Here is a 20,632-nt window from a genome sequence, read left to right on the forward strand (position 1 = left end):
GAGTTGAAAAGGAATTCAGAGATAATTAAGTTAACTCCATCACTTTACCCGGGAGCAAATGGAAACCTAGAAAATTTAATAGAAATGCACGAGATTATACTGCCAGAAAATCACAGTGATTACACTAGAGCCTGAGTTTGTTGACTTCCAATCTTTTGCAGACCTCATCCTTTTTTATTGATACATAAAATTTTGGATAAAGCTAATACATAAAAGGCTCTTTTAAGATCAAGTGTATATAAATGAGTGCTCATTACAACACACTGGATTTTTAGCGTAGATTTTTAAGGTAATTTTTTGTTAAATTGCATTTTAATGATTCAAAGGCCATAAGTGAGGAGGAAAATGGCATTTTGTAGTCCTATTAAATCATTTTAACCTTTCTTTTAAATTATTTTTACTCATTCCAGAGTAAGATGAATAGATTTCTCACTATTTTAGATAGTATAACTCAATCTGTAAAGCCCTGGCTTTAAAGCATTTCAGCTGCTTTAAACTTCTTAACTTCCATGAATTGATATATAAAGACTAACATCTTAAAATCATATAAAAATATGAATGAAGGAAAAGTCTGTACCTGCAGTTGTATTTTTGTATCTTTGCTGACACTTTTTGTTCTCCATCGTCTTGTGACCCGCTTGTCTTTCTTTGAAATATCTACACAGTTAGCCTACATTACACAAATAGTTAAAGAGCAACAAAGTATTATTAAGTTCACACAGATGATACAAATATAGACAAAGAGAGCATAGCATGTTAGTAAAGAATCCTTGTTAGCCACCCTAAAGCAAACCAGCCAGGAGAGAAAGTCATATCTGACGCACAGTGGGCATAAAAAGCAGAGATAAGAACTTGATCATAAAATATATCTGTCTGCTATACAAAAGGAAAACGGGATTACAGATCTTTAGCATTTTTTTCCTACATAAAAAAAATGGCAGTAATTCTGAGACTAAGTTGTATCTTCAAAGCTATCATTTCTAATGTGACATAAACATGGAAGAATAATTCACATATTTATTTCTTCTATGAGTTTGTACTTAAATATAAAATATACATTAAGATGTCAAAATAGATATCTTAACACAATGACACCATGAATTCAAAAATATTAGAATAACTGCAGAATATAGATTAATTTGTACTGTATTAGTCATTTCCTTTTAAATGTTACCTTATATATTCATAGAACAATCCAGTAAAAATTCTGTGTTAATGACTTAAAGTCCTTTTGGTAATGTTTACCTGCATGTCAGTAAAGTTAGGTGCTGACTGGGTTCTCTGAAGTATTTCCAAATTTTGCAGGAGTTTGCTAAGTTCCACAAGGTTTGACTGGCAGTGTGCAAGGTCTAAGAAAAATCAGAAATAAAAATATGTTAGAACTGGGCAGGGATGGCAATAAAAGACAGTCAATCCAAATTATGGCAAGTATGATTAGGTAGAACCATGTTCATATAATGATGATACTGGCAAATGAAACAAAACAGACCCTTCTCCAGATTAGAACCTTAAAAGCATTGAGGGTTAAATGAAGTCAATGCCTACTTACGAGTTAACAGCTAGCCACGACAATCTCAGTGAAATTGCGTGTGTTCACTTTCCTGTTCAGGTGGCCTTTGTTACATAGGAAGCACACTCAAGGGAACTTCAGCAGTTGTATGTATGGTTTTAGTCTTAGGAACCTGTCTACTTGCTCCTAACATAGTTTACAAGATGGCTACCTGGAATTTAGATGGAGTCAAAGTCAAGTTCAGGAAAATAAGATGGAATACAAAGTCAGATAGACATATTTTTCTGTGGTTTAGATCACTAACAATGTTGCAATGATGATTTCTTTAAAACCTCTGAGGGATGTTATACTAAACACAACCAAAGATTCTCGAAGTGTGTTCCCTGGCCCAGCAGCATGAGAATCACCTGGGCATGAAGCTTATTGAATGTTTAATGAAGAAATGGCTTTTAATTTTATTTTTAATTTTTGGCTATATTTGAACAAGAGAGAATTTTAAAGATTTGCATAATAAAATATCACTCTTAAAAATTGAATTTTGGTACAAGAGTATTGAGTTATTAGTATTACTTACACAATTATCAATATTTAGAACATGCTGGTAGTTATGTGATTACTTTTGGACGTATACTGTTTATAAAGAGACCACAACAGGACACATCTATAAATCTGTTATATTATAAAGTGGTTAGAGTATGTAGTCAGTCAAATTTTGGTGGGAAATTTCATTTATATTTTCTTTGTTTCTCATTAAGTCTCAAGGATCTGCATTTTTACAGATATAGTACAGGCAGCAAAATATTGCTGTTAAATATGGCTCAAGATGAGCTGGGCCAAATAACACAGGGAGTTGTGTTTGGGGGATTTTTGACTTTTTTGTTGGATATAAAAACAGAGGAGCTAGGGGCACCTGGGTGGCTCAGTCGGTTAAGCGGCCGACTTGGGCTCAGGTCGTGATCTCGCGGTCCGTGAGTTCGAGCCCCACGTCAGGCTCTGTGCTGACAGCTCAGAGCCCGGAGCCTGTTTCAGATTCTGTGTCTCCCTCTCTCTGACCCTCCCCTGTTCATTCTCTGTCTCTCTCTGTCTCAAAAATAAATGAACGTTAAAAACACAAAAAACCAGAGGAGCTACTACTACAAGGGTCTTTCTAGGACTCCCAATCACTGCACACTCTATGGAGAGCAGGGTAGCAGCAATTATAGGGCCAGGCCACATCCTCTTCTTCACAGCATCTGCCTGAGCATGGAGCCCAGATGGGCTGCTCAAGGGCAATGGTTGTTCTTCAGAGAACCGTTGGCCATCAATGCCTTTAAACTCCTTCAGAGAGGAGGTGTGTGGAGGAGAGTACTGATGAAGACAGCACCTGCCACCACTTTCAGGGGAGGCCGTGCCCTTGTGCTCCCATCCTCTTCCCTATGAAGAAAACAAGGGTCCACTGGCTCAGGAGGGTAGGAAATACAGAGCATGAAAGGAAAAGAAAGAGGGAAGAAAGTAGTGCAAATAAGGAAGGAGGGTTAGAGGGAAGAGGAGAAGGGAGATGGGCTAGAAAGGGTCTACATTTTAATTTGCATTTTATTTATATGTTTTTTAATGTTCATTTATTTATTTTGGGAGAGAGACAGCACAAGCAAGGGAGGGGCAGAGAAAGGGAGAAAGAGAATCCGAAGCAGGCTCTGCACCATCAGTGCAGAGCCTGACATGGGGCTCAAGCCCACGAATTGTGAGATCGTGATCTGAATCGAAATCAAGAGTCAGACGCTTAACTGACTGAACCACCCAGGCACCCCTAATTTGCATTTTAAAGAACAAAACTGTACCATAAGCACCATGCTAGCAGGGACATTTTTTCACATTATCCATGCATTGAGCCTTCCATCTAGTGAATATGACATCCATGCTTCTTACTAAGTGTGATTATTATACACAAACGGTATATGGAGGTAGCATAGGAATCTGGAAACGGGGCTTCAAACCATCAAAATAATATCCACTCTTTTTCTAACAGAATGGAAAGAGATCTTTGTGAATGAAAGTGATTCAAGGCAAGAAACCTAAAACGAAGCTTCAGGCGACATCTCCGGGTTGCAGTCTCTTCACCTGCCAAGTGGTGGCAGTAATATACCTGCCTCTTCCCTTCCTGCTTTAGAGTAGCCACTGAGGTGGTAGATGGGAAAACGCTATGAAACCCAGAAAAGTACTGATCACACTGTGTTTAATCATGCCACATGGCCTTAACTTGGAGCAAGCTGCACCTGTCCTCACCACTTCTATCGCTCGAAATATGGGAGAGATGAACTCCTTGGCAGGATTTCACTGCTTGCCTAAGTCTGGATGTACATAAGGATTATAAAGATTTGCCAAAGGCAACAGAGGTATCTTTAAAAAAAGAAATCTCTAAAATTTCTTTAACTAAGATTAAATCTAATTTTAGCAACGGGGAAAAGGAAAATTATGCTGAGAAAATAACTGCTGAGATAGTTCATGATAGTGAACAGTTAAAAACTTAAATATCTAGCAATGTACTTATTTTCCCATCATGTTCTACCTTGCTCCAAAAAGAAACAAGTCGTCCAACTGTGGAATGCTTAAATAAATTACGGTATGTCCAAAGTTATCAACCTATTATTTCATTTAGATACCACTGATGGAAGACACTGGGTACCCAGTACAGTTCTAAGTATAGGGAATATAGCAATCAAGTAAGATTCATGGAATTTACATTCTGGTAAAAAAAAAAAAAATTGCAAACAATTTGTATGTTAAACTATTAAGTATCCATCTTCAACACTGGCATACAGAATACTAATTTAACATTTCGTTTCCATGGGGGAAAAATGCTTTCCAAGAGCCAAACAATTCCCTTACGTAATTGAGATCTGGACTGATGTAAGTTCAGATCTATGAACGGTTCACCACTTTGAGTATTAGCACTATAAATCAGATATATTATGGGTTCAAGATGTTACATGATGAATTTTTGAAATATAAACCTCAATACTGGGGACTCTATGAAGTGATTAGGAGAGACTAAAAATAAAAGTGTTGTGGGAATTTAGAAAATAGAGAGTTATCATGGTTTGATATCGTCAGAGCACACTTAAAAGAGAGACTGGAATCTTTTCTGGGTCTGGAGGATTGATGGAAAGGATTCAGCAAAAGAGAAAGGTGGAGAAGGGCAGAAAAGGCCCTGCAGGTGGGAAAGAACAATGCGCACCAAAGCACGGAGGAGGGAACATGCAAGTGCGTTCAGGAAATAGCAAATGCGTTCAGTTGGGCCAAAGGAAAGCAAAGTAGAAAGGGTAGGTAGGGACTGAAAGCTGAAAGGTGGATGTTGTTGTTGTTGTTGTTGTTGTTGTTGTTATTATTATTATTATTATTATTATTATTATTATAAGTAGGCTTCATGCCCAGTGCAGAGCCCAAGATGGGGCTTGAACTCAAGACCTGAGCTGAGATCAAGAGTCAGATGTTCAACTGTCTGAGTCACCCAGGCACTCCTGAAGGGTAGATGTTAAATGCTGGGCTAAGTAGTTTGGGCTGCAGAGCCCATGGAGAAACACTTGAAGGGATTTTTTTTGCATAAAAGCTGTTTAAAGATATGTCAGTCTTGAAGGGAGAAGTATGTCATGGGCAAAGAACTGGCTTCAGGGTTAGTCAAACATCTTCACTAGGGCAGCTGTGTGATCTTGAGCAAATTCCTTAACTTGTACACATTTCACTTTCCTCTTCTGCAAAGTGGGGATTAGTAATATTTATGTCTCATGGCTGAGTGCAATGGTTTGCTCAATGCCAGCCTGGGGCCTGGGCGGCTCAGTAGGTTAAGCATCTGACTTCGGCTCAGGTCATGATCTCACGGTTTGTGGGTTCGAGCCCCTTGTCGGGCTCTGTGCTGACAGCTCAGAGTCTGGAGCCTGCTTTGGATTCTGTATCCCTCTCTCTCTGCCCCTCCCACGCTTTCACTCTGTCTCTCTCTCTCACTCTCAAAAATAAATAATAAACATTAAAAAACATGGAAATGCCGGTCCAGAGTTGCTAACACGTTCAATAACAGCAATTTCCCAAAAGCCTATGAGAGGTGAACAGCAGAGCTGGAGACTGAGGACGACAACGTCAGCCAGAAGGCTGCTGACCGGCCAGGGACTAGGTGAACGGTGGGTCTGAGGAGGGAAGCAATTTGAGAGGAAGGGCAGATGAGGGCAGGGGGAAGGGTGGGTGTTTTCAAAGAAATAACAGAACTGAGTTTGGGCTAGATGAACAGAGTGGGAGGGTCAAAAAACCTCTCGGGTCTCAGAGGTGGTTATGACAGCAGCACTGACAAAAACTGGGGAGCCCAGCAGCTGGGGCCAGGAGAAGACAGAGGCTGGTTTCAGACAGGCCGAGGAGGGGCGTGACAGAGAGTACACATAGACGGAGCCAATGGCGGGGAGAGGCGGCAGGAATGAAACAGGCTGGATGAGGAGCTGAGATTTATACAGTTTTCAGTCTTTTTGAGAGGGTTATGGTGCATGTGCTCTGGAGTCAGACCACCCACGCTTGAACCCCAATTCCACCGTCGCTAGCTGTGTGAACTTGGTCGGAGTGAGTTGATTCCCCTGAATCTAGGTTTTCTCATCTGTAAAACGGCTCTGAGAGGATCAAATGAGTTGATGCATACAAAACAGCTAGGACAGTGCCTGTCACACAGGAAGAGCCTGATACCTGTTAGCTGCTGCTATTATCACTGCCACCAACCCCCCTCATCATCACCATCACTGCCACCACTCCCATCACCATCACCACTATCTCATCAAAATAGAGATTCCAGCTGAAACTATGCACGTGCCTGTCACCTCCGAAGTGCAGAGCGTAGTCGTTAGAATCCAGTTGGCCTGCCCTAGCCCTCCAGCTCTCCCCAAGTATTTGCTGTGTAACACGGGCTAGGTATTTGACCTCTCGAAGCATCGGTTTCCCTATCTATAAACACATGGTTCATAACTCCTGCCTGGTACTACTGTGAAGATTCACATAAACCATGTATGTAAAGTGCCCAGTTCAGTGTCTGGCCCATTAACGAGCTCCCAGTCAACCAGTTACTATTACAGATGCTGAAGGCAGAAGACTGAACCTTGATCGATCCCCACAACTGATGCTGACCAGACAAGAATCCAGGGAAACGGAGAAGGAGCAGTTGGAGAAAAAGGAAAACTTCATGGGGTCTCAGGGAGAAGTTCTCACAGAGGAGGTCCTACAGGGCAGGTCAGAGATGAGGTCTGAGAACAGAGTGGAGATCAGATGACCTCTTGCTACTAAGAATGCCTTTTTCATTGAGCAAAAGGGGCAAACGTCAAATTACGGAGAGAAGCTGGAGTCTATGGACAGAGAGTAGAAGTGAATGGAAGATAAGGCTGTCTCCCAGAGAAAGGGTAATTATTGCACTAAATCCTGAAGGAAACAGAGAGGCAGGATAGAAGACACAGGTAGAGTAGTCAGGGTGGGAAGAAGCAGGAGCACCCCAAGACAGGAGAGGAGGCACAGGGAAGGGCCATGAGTATTCTAGAGCACAGAGAGAGACAAACGCATCCCTCTTGCCCCACCAGCCAGGGGCTTTCCTGGCATCAAAGCCAATGTCTCTTCACTTTGGTCAGATGAATGGATTTTGCCCCAGTGGATGGCGTCAATCTTGTCGGCAAAGGAGGCAGCCAGGTTAAATACCACGCATGTTTACAAAACTGCGAAGTTAGTAGACAGGTGGAAACATCTAGAACCACTGCTGAGGCGAGACTACAGTGTTTTAAGACAGTGAGGTTTGGCTTCTTTCCCCAACCTGAAGACCATATACTCAGATGAATATCTGTGTGTTTTGTGAATACATTTAAGTACAAGCCTTTGAATGGAATGTCAGTTGGACATACTTTATGAATATAACATCCTGTGTAAAATCATATTTTCACATAAAGATTGAGTATGGGATGTGTCCAGGGCTAATCAAAATGCTGTAGACTTCGAGTTCACACACACATAGAACAAAAAAATATATATATACTTTTGGGGGTTGGGATCAACATGAATTGCCAAACTTCAGTTTTTCTAAATGAGGACATAAGAAAATAATCCAACATCTACTTTCACCATAATTCCGTAAGAGAAAATAATTTAATATAAATAAGTTCGGCCCAATATCATCACAAAATAATTTTTAAAAATTAAATCAATTTAGCTTTATAAAATCCTTGCCATGTTATCCTTGTTTTCTCAGTTTAGGTCAAATGAAAACTCTCTCATAGAATGGAAATGGTCTGTGGCAGTTTGGGCCAAAATGCTCAGTCAGGCTTATTACGAGGGAATAGAAAAGTTTCTGGAGATTAAGAGGCTCCACAATGGCAGAGTGAGGGAATTGTGTATATGTTCAGAATGGTTAATAACTGTCCCACAGTGGAACACCAAAACAGGTTAAGTGTGGCTAGGAAATGCCATATAATTTTGCTACTTATTGCGGGTTGTCAGGAGACATACACCTGCTCTAGGACAAGTTGAAGTAGCAAAGGAAGCTGTATAAGTGACCTGGCAGCAGTCGAGAGCAAGGGTGGAGGTACCCTGGGGGCTGTACTGGGCTGTGAGATTGCCCCCAGGGTGTGGGGTGGGGCAGGTAGGAGGCTAATGAAGAAAGACGGGGACTGGTGGTGAGGAAGGAGGTGACAAGGCCAAAGCGGAAAGGGGTGAAAGGCAGGGGAACGGGGAGACCAGATTCAGTAGTTGTGAGGGTGCAGGAGAATGAACGGGTGGTAGGAAGATGGAGTCACGGGAAGGGGAAGGATCTGGTGCAGAAAAATAAGAACTAGAAAGGTGGAGGCAAACAAGGAGGCTGGAGGGGGAAGGGAGCAGCATCCACAGTTCAAGTTCACCTCTTTCGTTTCTGTTCTCGTGGCTTATCCTGAGAGCCTGCCCTGGGCAAGAACTAACCTTCTGCACACCTGTCCATTTCTTCCGAGTCCTGTAACCAGGCTGCCACCTTGCTCTGGCCGGTCGTGCAGGTAGCGGGGAGGCTGTTGCTGCATGGTAAAGGGGACTGCCATGGAAAGCTGTTTGCTTGCACCTACAATGAACAAGAGGAAATGGATGGTTAAGCAGAAACAGTATATTTAAGTGATTTAAACAATATTTTTGAGATATCCTCAAAGTGACATCAAAAAAGAGAAGAAAGGGCACCCTCGAAATAGGGAGGAAGCTTCAGGGCTAAATGTGTACATGCTCAGTGAAGCCAAAATTCATAAGTGATAACACTCATTAAGCCACTATCTCCACCATACGAGGAGGGGAAAACACTGATGTATATCTCATATCTTAAGGGTCTGCCAGCTCAAATTCCCAAACAATTTAATTTGCTCAGCAAGTTGTATTGGGCGTGGGGTCCTTATTACAGGACTTCTAATGCATCAGTGAAGGCCTTTCCTTTCCAGAAGCTCTTACTTCCTTATGATCAGCTCAAGGCCTCATCAGCCACATGTGATTCCTAAATGCATTATCCACCATCCAGCAGCTGCGCACTGCTTTGAATGCATATTAAAAACTGTAATATACAGAAAGTCAGCATTGGCAAATTATCATTATCTACAGCTGATAGACTTTCCCGTAAAGGGATTTTATGTGAAATGAAGTTGCAGGAAGTATAGTAAGGAGATAACGCAGTGAGTTCAGTGAGCGCTTAGTTGAAAAAGCAGGAACTTCCTTTTGAAAAAGCTGAAACAATGTCAAAACTCCATATCTGACTTTCATATTCAATTACAATTGATTGTGTCTGTCCTAAATCATCATGAAGCAAAAGATGCACGTATTTAGCAAACCCAGACTTATTTATTACCCACATGGGGCCACATACCAATTAACGTTCAGGACTCTCATAATTTGATACTTAGAATGCAAGCCAAGTGACAAAAAACTCTCTTCACTCTTTATTGCGTTCTGCTAAGTGTCACGGAGATCTTTCACCAAGTTCAATCTTAGAGGTGTGTCATTCGTAACTACAGCAATAGATCTTCTATGAAAACCAGAGCTAAAGAGCTTCTTATACCAAGGCAAACAGTGGAGAAGAACTGGCTTCAGTTCTCCATTCTCGGGTATCACCCAAGTTATTTAATAACTAACACAGGGATGAAAATACTACATCTTTTATCAATAGTCTATGCCAAAGATGCAGGCAGAAGCATCTTAAAGGATTAAATGTTCATATTTTTAAAATATCCATCTGGGGGCGCCTGGGTGGCTCAGTCGATTGAGCGACCGACTTCAGCTCAGGTCATGATCTCATGGTTTGTGAGTTCGAGCCCCGCGTCGGGCTCTGTGCTGACAGCTCAGAGCCTGGAGCCTGCTTCGGATTCTGTGTCTCCCTCTCTCTCTCTCTGCCCCTCCCCCTACTCATGCTCTGTCTCTGTCTCAGAAATAAATAAACGTTAAAAAATTTTTTAAATATCCATCTGGGATATAATTCTTGTTTAGTTTGGACTAACTCTGGGATTCATTCTATTCTGTGGTGAGAACTCAGGGGGCCTGGAAAACCTGAGTCATTAGTCTTAGTCATTGTGTGTTGGGTCATCCAGTAAGTGGTCTACTTCCTGCCCTCTGACCTCCTTCTTTTTCACTTCAGAACTGGATAGTATGAGGGTTAACCCAATACCTTGGTCCTCGGAGGAAGATGTTGGTTAAACAATTCTTGGCAAGGCTACCACCAGAATGAAATAAGGTTTAAGAGCCTTGTGAAACATAATTAATGGGATTTAACAAAAATCACTTAAGTGACTCCCATTGAAATAGTAAATAATGAGGGTGCCTAGGTGGCTTAGTTGGTCTGTTGAGCATCCAACTTCAGCTCAGGTCATGATCTCATGGTTTGTGAGTCTGAGCCCCGCATTGGGCTCTCTGCTGTGAGCACAGAGCCCACTTCAGATACCTCTTTCCCCACCTCTCTCTGCCCCTCCCCCTCTCATACTCATGGGCACGCATGTGAGCGCTGCCTTTTTCTCTCAAAAATAAATAAAAAACATTTAAAAAAATAGTAAATAGTGAATACAGCAGTATTTCATGTAATCTGATTTGAGTAATCTCGCAGATTCCATGAGGTTTTTCAACGTTTTGCTAAGGACACTTGGATATATATTACATACATCCCTAAATAAGAAAGCAGAGAAAAGCAGAATCTTCACTGAAAGGTTCTTAAACCCAAATCTTTATGGCAGCCAGTTATTCATTCACAGATGTCTGTGTTCTCAATATCAGGTGCCAAGTGGGAAGCTGGAACACCCCTGGGCACTGCAATGTGGCTATGGTTCAGAAAACTTAATTACTGAATCAAAGGCAGAAACAACCATCTCCCTGTCTCTTGTCCTCACTTCAGTTTTTAACAGGCAACACCTCTAGCTTTTCAGCCACATGAAAAATATGAACTCTTAATACAGGCCAAAGAACAACTTCAGCCTGCCTTAATCTGGTACTTAGTACAGTGGAAAGGGCACTGACTTTGGAAACACAGAGATGAGGATTTGGATTCTGGCTCAGCTGTTTAATGGTTATGTCATTTCTTTGAAAAAATTTTTTACTGTCTCTGAGTTTAGTCTATATTAAAAACTAGAGATGAGTGTCAAATGCTTAACACAATGGTTAATCACTCAAATAGTCTACTATATATATTATGGTCACATTCTTTAGCCAACTTACCTTAACTTCACAGGCAAATTCAATGGTATCTCTCTGAGTCATGTATGCAATATATTACACATGTAATATATTCAAGGTAGAGAAGCAAATTTCATTTTCAGAACTTTGTGGTCTTCTTATTACCAGCCAGGAAAATATCAATTTCTAGGGGCTGATTAGCCAAATGTTCACTCTACTTCCTAATATCCCTACAAAGCCATATAAAATTAGGATGTGGTCCATTCATAGAAAGGAAAAGTAACTACTAATTCTCTTGGTGATCCACATTCTACCTAACCTATACTTGTGATTAACTCTGATGCCAAATGTCACTGTTGTCTTGAGGGTTAGTTTACAAAATAAATCTTCTCTTCCTGGTTTGTCAAATGACACTCAGTTATGTGCCTACATAATTTTCCAAGCAATTTCTGGGCTGATTTTTATATAACAGAGTCGTACCTTTCCATCCACAACAGAAACATTAGCAGCTGGTGAAGATTCAGCTGTGGAGGTTGAAGGAAATATGTGAAAACTAGCATCTCTTGGTGATCTGACAATTTCATTCTGCCGATACAATCGATGATGGCGCAATTTGGAGACCCATGCATCAAACCAGTCCTGGGATTTCACCTAAAACAATGAACAAGAGGAGATGGTAATGGTGAAACCAATCTCCTGTTTACCACTGGCACAGGCAAGTGAATTCCCCTGATAAAGGCAGAAAAACTATTGAGAAGTGACTTTACCTTCAAATGGTAGATATGCTCTTCTGTGTCAAGGTCTATTCTCCGAGCTTTCTTTTTAATTGACATGACCGAGAGTCCAACATCAATGCTTCCATGGACCTTCCCCTTTTGAATCTGAAGTCAGAAGACTAGTAAATAGGCTAGAAGGATATATGATTTGATGTGTTTCTGTACTGAAATGAGCTTAATGTAATCTTTAATTTATCTTTGGGAAAGGGAATACCACACCTTATTTACACAAAGAAAAATGGTTAAGGTTCTGAGGTTAAGGTCCTTAATCTGAGGACAGGTGAAGTTTCTGTGACTTCTTCACACCAATTTCAATAAACAAGACTATTCATTTATTTTTCTTTTCTTTTCTCTTTCTTTTTTTTTTTTTTTTTTTTTTAGTTTATTTGTTTTTAGTAATCTCTACACCCAGCGAGGGTTTGAACTCATGACCTGAGATCAAGAGTTGCATGCCCTTCGAATTGAGCCAGCCAGGCACCTAAGACTATTCATTTCTTAGTCCTGTCTCTAGCACAACGTATAATGCTAATCTTCATAATTCTAGATTGCAAAGCTTATATCCCAAAAAAGATAGGCTTAGTGGTTCCTAAAATAACCATGGTCAATCTTTGACCCACAACTCAGAACATCCCCAAGTAATCAACTAGAAGACAGCTGCTGAGGCAGAACCAGGCAGCTGAGACTGAGAGCACAGAGCAGCCAGGGCTCCCTCTTGGCTGCCTCTGTCTGATCAAGGACACACAGCTGATTCAGTGAAAGAGACGGGGACAAAACTGAAATCTGAGCCCTCTGTTATTTCCCCTACACCACAATGATAAGAAGGATGGCATTTTCCCGTTTTACATGCAAACAACTACTTCTTATATTAAAGAAAAATAATTTGTAATAATTTTACTGAGTTGGGATTCCCAAGATAAAAGGATGCATGAAACACAAATGAAGTTCATAAGATAGGTTTTAAAAGGATATAGACAAGAACAAAGGTTGCTTTAAATCTCAAAAAAAGCACATAAAGCATAGTTCATTGAGAGATGCATAAGAAAAAAAAAAAGTCTATTTGGGTTTTCTCTCCAAGACAGAAGGGGTGATTTTTATTAGTGTATCACTTTTAGGTGTAACCTTCTGTTTTGAAAAACACACATCACAATTGTTAAATTAAATCTTCATGCTCCCGTCTGAGATTTTTATGCTAGCTTGAGCATAAGCATGAAACACATCTTCCATGGGACATGGAAGTTTGGTAACTTATTAATATATGTGCTGCTGAAGTGAGCACGGTAACTTATTAAATCTTACAGGCACAGAAGAGCACAAAGCTGGTAGCTATGTCACAAGGCTTACACAACTGTGGTGTTTACTCACTTTAAAACAATCTTTGAAACATGTCCTGTGTGCTACTTACATCGAGTGGTGCCTTGGAATACTTTAACATGCCATTATCCAGGACAAAAAACCGCTGCAAGAACCAAACAACGCCCAGTTACTGTCTACATTTTGAATTCTATAAAACATTCGCAAGCATGGGTCTAACGTTGCTTGGCATTTAGTAATCAGTATGTTTGATCATTTTAACTTATATGAATTCAGTGTACCTGGCCATAGTCAGTCACATTAAATGGTAAGGAAATCTGAGCTTGAATTCCATACTATTAGCTTACTAGGGTTCTTTTACACACAATCTGATGGAGAGCGAATCTCTCGCCATGCTTTTCCTTGAAGGGAGTGGGCTTGGGGGATGGAGTCTCGGGACCCACAGCCAAGACTTTTGAATGAACCACATCAGGGTGTCTTTGAAAGTGAGAAATGAGAATAACTCAGTTTAGATCACAGTGATTCTGTAAGGAGCTTCTCTACAGGGAATTGTTCACTCTGGATGTAAACTCCTGCATTTCCCTGGATACCATGGAAAATTCCTGAAAATGCTCAAGCCTGTTACAGAAGCCAGTGAACTAGATCTAGGAGGAGTAATAAATTATCTGGAACATTTACGAAGGAGCTTTAGCAATATATTTGTTATCTCCACTTAGCAAAATGCTTGCATTTCACTAAAAGAGATTAAAAATACTTCTAAATTACATTCAGGGTTAAAAAAGAGAGAGAGAGAGAGAGAGATTTTTGGCAATTTTTGTCTCCTTCAAGAAGCTCCTGGTCCACTCCAAACGAATCTAGCCATTATTGCTCCACAAACACTCAGGAAGACTCTGCTGGTTTCCTTTCCATGGGCAATTCACAAGGGAACACACAATTCTCAGGACCCACTCAAACAACGGGTCCAGTGCCCTCCTATGGTCTCTAAAAGTGCAAGGAGTCTTTCTATGGCTGGAAAATTAGTCTGCTGGGAAGGTTTTATGTGATTTGGGACCACTTAGCTGCTGAGGTAGCAGGTGGTCAAGCCCAGGGATACTCTGCACAGAACTCACAGAAAGCCATGAAAACCCTTTTGACACAGGTACTGGGGGGGCAATAAGAAAGCACCAGAAGAAAGTATCCCCACAGTTGAAAAACACTTGATTACTCAATCACCCAAGACATGGGCAATCACATATGCTGATGCTTGACTAAATATCTGATGGCGCTAGAGATCAGGAGAAAAGGCAATCCAAGTTAAGAACCTCCTACTACTGATATAGAAAAATGCTCAAAGGTATGGCCTAGAAAGAATGGCTGTTGAACCACTGAGATGTGGACCTGAGAATGCTAAATTAAAGTTAGTGATTCATGTAACATTGGTCTCTTTGACTTCTTTTCTCTACTTTTCCATTTCTACCTATCAAAGAATGTTAGCAGGGATAACCTACTGTGTGATCATGGGGGAAGAGATTAGCAAAGCCAGTGATTCGAGGAATTGCAAAGTGGTGAAGCCAGAATGAAAAGCAAAAGGTGATTCTAGGAAGCAGTATGGCCAGCTGGCCAAAATCCAAGGAAGAACAAGGGTGGACAGAAATTTTGGTATTGGGAGAATATTATGGGTTCAGGGGAGACTGAGAAGGCTTCTGAAAGGAACATTAGTCAGAAGCCTCTTCGAGCTATTTTTATTTCACGCACAGAGACTGGGAAGTAGGGCATTTGCCGTCGGTTAATTTTTAAGTCTTCCTCTTAAATCGCAAAATATGTGTTTGCAAAAGATGCTATAATCCATAACATCCTTGTTTTGGGCCACTGGAGAGTCACCAGCCAGTCATTTGGGCCAATAGATCCATCTGCTCTGAGATGAAATCCATCAGCAGGTGCAGCAAGTACATGAACCTGTTCTTCCAGTGATTTCAGAGAAGGTACTGGTGGTCTGTTGAAGGCCTTATATTGAAAATGGAGGATAATTTTCTCCTTCTTAGCCTCACAGAATTCTTGTTACTTAGATAACTGCATTGGTGTAGTACAAAATATTTTCTCCATAATTAAAACTGGAAGATGGAGAAAGGATGCAGAGGTAGGGGAGAGAGGAATAAATCACATACTTTTAAGAGCAGTAAACAGACTTCTGTGATTTTCCATCTTTAGTTTGCACTGGTAACAGTAATTCCAGGACTTTATTCCAAGGACTTAAATGGAAATTTGTGTATAAGGATGTTCATCACAACAGCATTATAGTAAATAAGTTAGATATATCCTACATGTGCAGCAATAGGGAACTGGTTCAATAACGGTGCGATATATAGCATAAATCCATCCAATGGAACAGAACATATGCATGCATTTAAAAACATCTTATTTCAGAGAATATTTAATAAGCATACATTCATGTTATTATTTTTCTATATTCATATTATTTTTAAATGAAAAAGTAGAATAGACAACATGTACAAACTGGATTTCAAATATAATGTAAAATATTTTTTCCCTGCATACAGATATTATGTATCTCAGACTTAAATGGGTATAACGGGTTGTAGCCCACACGGTTAAACAAAAAAGGCTTTGAAAATTAGTTTTACACATACAACCATTCTCTTCGTTTCCCACCTAATGACACCAAATAAGATCTTCTCTATTGACGACGAAGGTCTGGAGATGAATATGATGAAAATGGTACCTTGTGCCAGCCTTTTAAAGGCCATTTTCTTTTCTTCAGCATAAAGCCTTCATGTTTGTCTGGTCTCTGGACATTGGTTTGGCCTATTTTCAGCCCTTCTATAATTTCCCAGCTGTCAGCTTCCTGAGAGAAAAGAAGAAAAACAAATCACGTATTTCTTGGTGTTTGATGACACAGTCAAAGCAGACTCTTAAGTAGAAGCTGCTTTTGCAACAACACTGGACACACCGGAAGTCTGAACCACATTCTGAAGCAAATTCTAACATCAGACACAGCGATGCACTTATAAGTGAGGTTAAAATGAGTTTCCAGTAGACCTGGATGCATGCAGGTCCATCAGAGACGGGTTGGGGGCTGGGGGCTGGAGCAGAATGGAGTTTTGATTGCATGTACTCAGAAGATTTAAAATGCATTTTTCCAGACAGTTCATCTCTGGGCACAAAGGCACTTTAACGTTTTAAAGTAAGGCTGTTTTGATGACAAATGTTCAATTAGTGCGGAGACCTGGGCTCCTGTATAAAATGGAAAGGCTGCAGTGGTCTGAGTGGCCCATCACCTGCCCAGCTAAAAGCAGTGCTACGGGCTGCACGTATTTCAGAGGGCTCGTGAAATGCCCTGCCTGCCACAGGACACTCAGAAGTCCATGCTTTCAGAGACACACATCCTGAGAAACACTCACCCTTGGGCGCCCATGTGAAGAGCACCAGACTTGAAAGCCAAAAATCTGGGATTTTGGAGGCTATGCTATCACCCTCCTCTGTTAAAAACAGGCCAAATCATGGTTTCCTCTTTCATAAGACACGTTTTGTCTTGTCTATGATGTCTAAATTTTTTAATGAGCTGTCAACATTTAAAAGTCAGACGATTTCAGGTATAAAAAATCTGAATTTTGAGTGTTTTGCTAAAGTCTATCAGATCTGGCAGCACTGGGTCTGCCCTGAGGGATGGGTGTCCAGACATGTTCAGTTCGTCACGGCCCCCCTCAGGCCTGCTTCCGTGTTAGATACCCAACCCTTAGCGACATCCTGGGTTTTCAAATCCCTGGACCGGGTGGTTCCTACGGGCCTACGCCGCCCTGAAGTAACCGCTGACCTGGCAAACACTCCCATTCAAGATCTCAGGCATGGTCACAAAGCAAGCAGTAGAGGCAGGAGCAAACATCACGTCCCATTCACAACTGCTATGATCCTGCTCCCGGCGCAGGGAAGCACAATCTCTCGGTGTAACCTGCTCCACTGCCTCAGCTTCAGAAAGCGGGACGAGCCCACAGATCAGGGCAGGCATCTCTGCAGAATGCCCCATCCCAAACGGACTCAGGAAACTGTCTTCTGAAGACATATATTCTATCAGGAATCATCCTTCAATCACACAACAAGGCTCCAACAGGAACTGATGAGTTCCATCTTGGACTTGCTGGCACAAATGTCTAGGTGGTGGCCGCCCCTGCTGAAGGACTGTGAGGCTCTGACAAGGCCCAGAGGCAAAGGTGCCACGATTGGTTACGGACATTGGCCCTGGGGACGAGAAGGGAGAGGCTAGCATTTTATCATCCATTCCTCTTTTCCTTTTTCCCTCCTTCCATCCCAGAAGCTGCTTGCCCTATGGCCAAGTCAAATCTATGTTTAAGTCCAAGCATGTATAAATGGGGTGTGTTTTTTCACAGTAAGCTATATTTCTAGGAGATGCGGCTGAACATTGCTTCATTCTAGCATCGCTAAGCCTAGGAGACACTCCTGGCTTATGAAAAGCCCTCTAAGCCAACATCATGCCTCTGTCCTCCCAAATGCAACTGTAAATGTCCCCTACTCCACAAGGAAAACCAATCTGAGACCAGTGTCATTTCTTTATCTACTTGGTCATCCCTGAGGGGTCCCCACTGAATGAACTATTTACCTTACAAAAACATACCTACTAATATTCATTTAGCAACATTAAGAACCCTTTACAGTAACTGCTAGTGTCCCATTAAATTTAAAAAAAAAATCCTGTTTCAGATTCTGTGTCTCCCTCTCTCTCTGTTCCTCCCCTGCTTGCACTCTGTCTCTCTCAAAAATAAAGATTAAAAAAAGAGTTGGACACTTAACCGCCTGAGCCACCCAGATGCCCCCAAGAAATAATATTCTATTTAAAGATAATACTTTTTATTTATTTATTTTTTAAATATATGAAATTTATTGTCAAATTGGTTTCCATATAACACCCAGTGCTCATCCCAATAGGTACCCTTCTCAATGCCCATCACCCACTTTCCTCTCTCCCCCACCCCCCATCCACCCTCAGTTTGTTCTCAGTATTTCAGAGTTTCTTATGGTTTGCCTCCTTCACTTTCTGTAACTCCCCCCCCCCCCCCACCCCGGCCATGGTCTTCTGTTAAGTTTCTCAGGATCCACATAAGAGTGAAAACATATGGTATCTGTCTTTCTCAGTATGGCTTATTTCACTTAGCATAACACTCTCCAGTTCCATCCACGTTGCTACAAAGGGCCATATTTCATTCTTTCTCATTGCCACGTAGTATTCCATTGTGTATATAAACCACAATTTCTTTATCCATTCATCAGTTGATGGACATTTAGGCTCTTTCCATAATTTGGCTATTGTTGAGAGTGCTGCTATAAACATTGGGGTACAAGTGCCCCTATGCATCAGTACTCCTGTATCCCTTGTGTAAATTCCTAGCAGTGCTACTGCTGGGTCATAGGGTAGGTCTATTTTTAATTTTCTGAGGAACCTCCACACTGTCTTCCAGAGCGGCTGCACCAGTTTGCATTCCCACCAACAGTGCAAGAGGGTTCCCGTTTCTCCACATCCTCTCCAGCATCTATAGTCTCCTGATTTGTTCATTTTGGCCACTCTGACTGGCGTGAGGTGATATAAAGATAATACTGTTAAGACATGTGGTTCAGCTGGTCAAAACTGTTAATTAGATACAGTAATATTTTTTGATATATATATTTAAAGTTTTTACTTAAATTCCAATTAGTTAATATATATAGTGTAACATTAGTTTCAGTAGAATTTTGTGATTTATCACTTATACACAACACCCAAATGCAGTAATTTTTTTAAAAAATGTTTCTGATGAGACAGTTTCAGGCTGTATACCATGTTTTTTGGACAATACAGTACAGGTGGCATTATCATCTGGAGCACAAAGTGGGGTGCTCTGGTATTCCCATTTTAAAATACTGAACTGGAGGGCACCTGGGTGGCTCAACCGTTAGGCGTCTGACTTCGGCTCAGGTCCTGATCTTGCAGTTTGTGGGTTCGAGCCCCACCTTGGGCCTCAGAGCTCAGAGCCTGGAGCCTGTTTCGGATTCTCTGTCTCCCTCTCTCTCTGCCCCCCCCCCCCACCCCCCGTTCGTGTTCTGTCTCTCTGTCTCTCAAAAATAAACATTAAAATAATAATTAAATAAAATAAAATACTGAACTGCACCTCAACAAGTGAGCATTGCTTAGGAATAATGTTGCAATCATCAGAGAAGATACTAGGTTCTACTCTCACCAAAGAAAGTAGATTAAAAATTTCATAAAAATGATGGATTTTTACTGATTTCTTTTTAAAAGTTTGATATAATCACATAATTAAAGAATAACTCTCTGTATATGTACAAATATATTCATTAGAGCTTTCTCTGTTCTTAGATATCAGCTGTATTTAATGACATTTCTATTTTTAGTAGCCCTATCCATGTATAGCATCTCTAGAATAACATTTTTATTTTCAACTAGTTCTCATTTGAAGGCTAGTGTTCATCTTTCATCTATTCTGTGTGTGTGTGTGTGTGTGTGTGTGTGTGTACACATTCATATATATGATGTGTGGTATGTGGGTGTATGTATATATATATATATATATATACACATTATATATGTATGTGTGGCCTGTGTGTATATATACATATATGATCTGTATGGTGTACGTGTGTGTATATATATACATATGTATATGTATATATGTATACATGTATACATAAGTAAATACATATATATGTGATGAAGAATACTCTGGATAACTTGTAAAAATGGAAACATTTAATAATAAGTACAATGCTTTTTGGATTTTTTTTTTTCTAATTAAACTCAGACCATAATACCAGCTTGTTCCTGTGGCACAATGGCTACTGACTTCTATCATAGTGTTTTTCTTGGTTTAACTACAGAGGAGGGAAATAAAGGGATAAGACAGAAAAGGCAAAAGGTTAAAATGTATTTCTTAAACATAAATGCAGTAGCTCCAAACAAATAACTCTATTTGCTCTGATTCAATATTACTAAACCCAAAGAAATTGAAAAGAATCCCAATACAGTTCTTACAGTTAAATAAGCTGTCCAACTGACAAAGAGGCAAAAAGGTAAATCCAGAGCAAACAACATCCTCCCTATTTCAATTATAACTGCAGATGACAATGTTACAAATAAGGTGTGTAAGAAATGAAAACAGCCCATCTCAGCACTTAATAGGACCCACCTCTATGCTTAGTAGACTAGGTCTATCTTAAGGAACTTAAAATTACTTTCTGAAAATTGAAGGATTTTTTGTAATTTCAATGGATATTAATTTTCTGTTTAAAAGTCTCCAATTTTTGTAGGTACACTTGTAATGGAAACAGTCAAAAGCCCTTATGTGATCATATCGGGACTTGAGTCAGATACACAAACATTGTTGCT

General features: G+C 40.6%; 1 protein-coding gene across 16 annotated transcripts in view; it reads right to left on the reverse strand.

Moving 5' to 3' along the window:
• The window catches only part of OSBPL6 (oxysterol binding protein like 6), a 214,256-nt gene that overhangs the window by 48,584 nt on the left and 145,040 nt on the right, over window positions 1-20,632 (reverse strand). For 13 of the 16 annotated variants that reach the window (XM_078451134.2, XM_060621942.3, XM_060621940.3 and 10 more), the window contains 7 exons: window positions 15,962-16,084; window positions 13,334-13,387; window positions 11,923-12,036; window positions 11,636-11,806; window positions 8,450-8,582; window positions 1,246-1,349; window positions 578-670 (listed from right to left, as the gene is read on the reverse strand). In XM_078451134.2, coding sequence (XP_078307260.2) covers window positions 578-670; window positions 1,246-1,349; window positions 8,450-8,582; window positions 11,636-11,806; window positions 11,923-12,036; window positions 13,334-13,387; window positions 15,962-16,084 — 792 coding nt within the window. The remainder of the gene's footprint in view (window positions 1-577; window positions 671-1,245; window positions 1,350-8,449; window positions 8,583-11,635; window positions 11,807-11,922; window positions 12,037-13,333; window positions 13,388-15,961; window positions 16,085-20,632) is intronic. The other 3 variants (XM_060621947.3, XM_060621950.3, XM_060621953.3) reach the window with 1 other exon arrangement.

This window comes from Panthera onca, chromosome C1 (assembly GCF_046562875.1).
Source record: "Panthera onca isolate mPanOnc1 chromosome C1, mPanOnc1 haplotype 2, whole genome shotgun sequence".
NCBI classification, from domain to species: domain Eukaryota; kingdom Metazoa; phylum Chordata; class Mammalia; order Carnivora; family Felidae; genus Panthera; species Panthera onca.